Source organism: Acanthisitta chloris, unplaced genomic scaffold, assembly GCF_000695815.1.
Source record: "Acanthisitta chloris isolate BGI_N310 unplaced genomic scaffold, ASM69581v1 scaffold45584, whole genome shotgun sequence".
Classification (NCBI taxonomy): Eukaryota; Metazoa; Chordata; class Aves; order Passeriformes; family Acanthisittidae; genus Acanthisitta; species Acanthisitta chloris.
In genome coordinates, this window is record NW_008669554.1 from 11,363 (window position 1) to 15,072 (window position 3,710).

The 3,710-nt window shown below is 39.7% G+C and overlaps 1 protein-coding gene across 1 annotated transcript in view; it reads left to right on the forward strand.

Moving 5' to 3' along the window:
* The window catches only part of EIF2S3 (eukaryotic translation initiation factor 2, subunit 3 gamma, 52kDa), a gene marked incomplete at its 5' end in the record, with an annotated part of 11,518 nt that extends 9,535 nt beyond the window's left edge, over nucleotides 1-1,983 (forward strand). The window contains 1 exon segment of the mRNA XM_009073336.1: nucleotides 1,232-1,983. Within this exon segment, the coding sequence (XP_009071584.1) occupies nucleotides 1,232-1,295 (64 nt within the window).
* Nucleotides 1,984-3,710: the final 1,727 nt, after the last annotated feature.

A 3,710-nucleotide genomic window follows, 5' to 3' on the forward strand; every position in this document is an offset into this window, starting at 1 on the left:
TTGCTGTCTCAGAGCAAGGTGGAAAATTGGGGAAGAGATTATTTCCTGAAAAAAAACCCAAGGCAAAAGATAACATGTCTTCAACAGGAGAGGAAGAAAAAAAAAAAGCAGGACCCAGATTAAGTCAGGGAAAGAAGAAGGAAGAGGAGAACCTATATTGGAAACTATGCCTTTTTTTAGTTATAGACTGATAGCCTGTGCAAATTTTAATGTGCCTTTTGTTGCTTCTGTAGATTACTTCCCAGCAGAAAAACATGAGCAGATTTTGCCCCAAAGCCCACATGTCTCTGGATTATGTGGTGGGCATGTGGTGGCAGCCTGCTGTAAAGATAGTAAAAAGTTGACTCCTATGCTGTATGACAGTGTTAGGAAAGTGAAAGTTGAGAAAAGGGACAGAAGGCAAACTGGGAAGAGCAGCATAATAAAGTCCAATTGGAGTAAAGATAACACACAGTTGTTACTGTGAAAAGGAACTTGCAGCCTGAGGCAACAGGACACTGAAAATATGGAAGAAAGTGAGAAAGCAAGAGGAAAAAAAAGGCTCTATAAAACAGAAAGTAAATATACAGAGGCAAACAGCAAATGGCCAAGCAAATGAGATACACTGGTGATTGCAAGGATCAGTGAGTTCAGAGGTGGGTTAGTTATGACCTGTGGATATGGTACTAAAATGTGGGAAGTGCTGAGCTGATACATTTCACTTCCTGTTCTGGTGCCCCAAGACAGGCTCTAGTGCTTAGCAAGTTAAATTGAAATGCACATGTGGTTTCTGTGTATCTCCTTGACAGAATTGGAACTGTTTTGAAGACAGTTGTATTAATAGTATGGGCTGACTGTGGAGATGGGCATACTCTGAACTTCTCTTTACAAGCATTTTTTTCTGAAGCAACGGTGGCCTATAAAAATAGGTTTATATAGAATGTAAATATGAATAGATTTTCAGCGCACCAGAACAACATAAGTTACAATATTTTCAGGTTTTCAGCTTGCTGCTCAAAGGTACATCCTTGGCTGGTTACAAACATACAAATGTCCACTGTCCCTCATCCTTTTCTGTTCTGGATTTCCACTAACCAGTCTTAGATCTTGTAGGATGTTTTGGGTGGGAGACAAGTGGAGAAAATTCAAAATGTGAGAACTGGAGGCATAAGAAGGACAGAAGGGTGTTGATTTATCCGGGATATTTCTGACTACTGTTAAAAGGTAATATAAACTGTTTTTCTTTTTGCAGTTTAATTGGTTGGGGTCAAATCAGAAGAGGAGTGACAATCAAGCCAACTGTTGATGATGACTGAAGAACAAGAGTGCTTCATTTTTAGAGATGAAGTGCCTATTTCTATTTTGGAGGGGATGTGTTTTCACAGTGGAGTTGGAAGCTGTGCAAACAGTATCTCTGAGTTGTCTGGCTGTCCTTGTACGTTTTACTGAATTTTACCCTCTTACTAAAATACTAGTCACTATCACCATTAGAAGTGTTAAAGAATTGGCATAGAAGTGGGTTTAATTATCCACATTTTAGCAGAAATTAATTGTACATGTCTCATGGCATGTCTAATTTATGTTATTTTGTGTTTCAGACATATCTGTTTAATATCAGTCAAACCAGCCCCAGTGTAACACATGAACCATAAATCTGGTATTGAAATAAAATATTGCTTATTTTCATTAATTCATACAGTTTTTCTGAGTAACAAAAAACTGCAGTGATTGTTCAGTACAAGAATTAAAAGCAAAAAACCAAACACTTCTTGGAAGACTAGTACCTTTTCTGCACAAAATCTTGTTCTGTTTAGACAGCTGTTTACAGCAAAAAAAATTCTTCCTTTTGTTCTGTGGTTCTGACTTTAGGATTCCGACAGTATTACACTCTGTAATTAGGATGGCATTGTTGACTGACTTATAGATTTGTCACTTCTGATATTACAACATGTTTTGGTTAAACCCCCAATGAAAAACTACAAGTAAACTGGATCTGAACTGGCAGTACTGGTTTTGGCCTATTTCAGTCTGGATTTATGAAAAGAATGTGATTAATTTGAGACATAACTGTTTGTAATCATAGAACTGTGTGGGTGACCCTGGGAGCTCTTTGTACAGTAGTAGTAAGCAACTTACTTCCAAGTTATGTTGAGCAAATATATATGGAACAGGCTGTAGAAGAGAATGAGTTGGAGGGGGTGGAAGTGGTGGAATTCTGAATAGGATGAGGAAAAAGGTGTAAAACCACTTTTGCTTAGCTAGGCTGAATCACACTCCTCAGGAGAAAACATAATGTAATAAATTTAAGGTAGGTGCTAATACTTTAATCCATTTAGATTTAACTTCATTTGTACTACTATACATAGTTCTAGCTATTTTATATCTTCGACTATTTAGCAAGTCATGGTGCTTTCCATATTTTTATACAAAGTACTGTGTGTGTTTTCAAAGCTTGGCTTTGGGTGTATTTAATATCTTCAAGGGCATTCCAAAGGTAAAAACCATTTCACTCATCAGAGTGGACTTTGATGAAACAGCTGGAGTTTTGTTCCTGATTTTGCATTGTATTTTGTGTTCCCTTATCCTGTCTATATTCCTGTACTCAGTTTCTCCATTTGTAAAGTACTTCTACCTCACGTGGTGTTGAGTAAATACGTTCATTTTTGCATAGTGCTGCTCTGTTTTAAAAGCAAGAGTCAGCTATAGTTCTCTCTGACTCTCCTGGTATTTGACTAGTCTACAGTCCTAAATATTTCTGTTTCAGGGACTGCATCTTCCATGCTTTGGAAGCTAATTTCTCTAACTCTGAATTCCAGAGACGTAGACTCAGCAAAAATTGTTGTATTATATACTTTTAAAAGACGAGGATTTAGGGAAGTTGATTTGGAATCATACCGACAAAGGTTAAAAGATATTGCTCCTTTACCACCTTTCTTTACCATGCATTACTTCAGCGTTTCAGAAGGCAGATGACAAATGCACCATGCTGCTTCAAGTAGATATCTCGTGCAATGTTACAAAGTTAAGGTGCTGTGTCAGTATATTATTTCTGAGACTTGAGTGTGTTTTTGGGAAATGTCATTTCCAGCCAAACCTCGGATTTTGTTCTGAGGGGATGAAGCACGAATTTTCACTTAACATCTTTGCTGGTTTGGTTCCAGTATACACAAAATCCGAAAACACTAAAACCAGTTTTTATGGCATTCCTTCTAGCTCACTGCCGCAAAAGGAGTTGCTACTGTTTTTCCATGCTGAGTCATGTTGATGAGCCTCCGAACTGCCTGCAGGGAGGGTTTAAACTCCAGCCCTGACCCTGTTCCCAGGCTGTTTTCCCGTCGGTGCTTCGCCAGTGTAAAGTCCCAGCTCCATCCTCCCCAGCCGTTCTGGGTCACTTCTCGCTGCCAGGCTGAGGCTAAACATTGATGGTGCCAAAGCTCTGCCCTCCCTTAGCCCCCCCGCACCGTGCCCAGCCCACCGCTCCGTGGGCCGTGCCACCTGTGCCTGCACCTTACAGTTGCCTTTCCTGCCATCCCCAGTCCCAGCGGACACCACTCCCCTCTCATCAGCTCTTCCACTGCCACAAGCCTTTTGCCACAGTTGGCTTAATATCTGATGTTCACTAACCATAATATAAAATTATTAATGTGCTCTGGCTTCGTGTTGCTGCTTTTGTTTCTGTAAAGCTACATCTGCATGTTCTTATCTAATTTTCTGTAGATCTCCATCCCAGC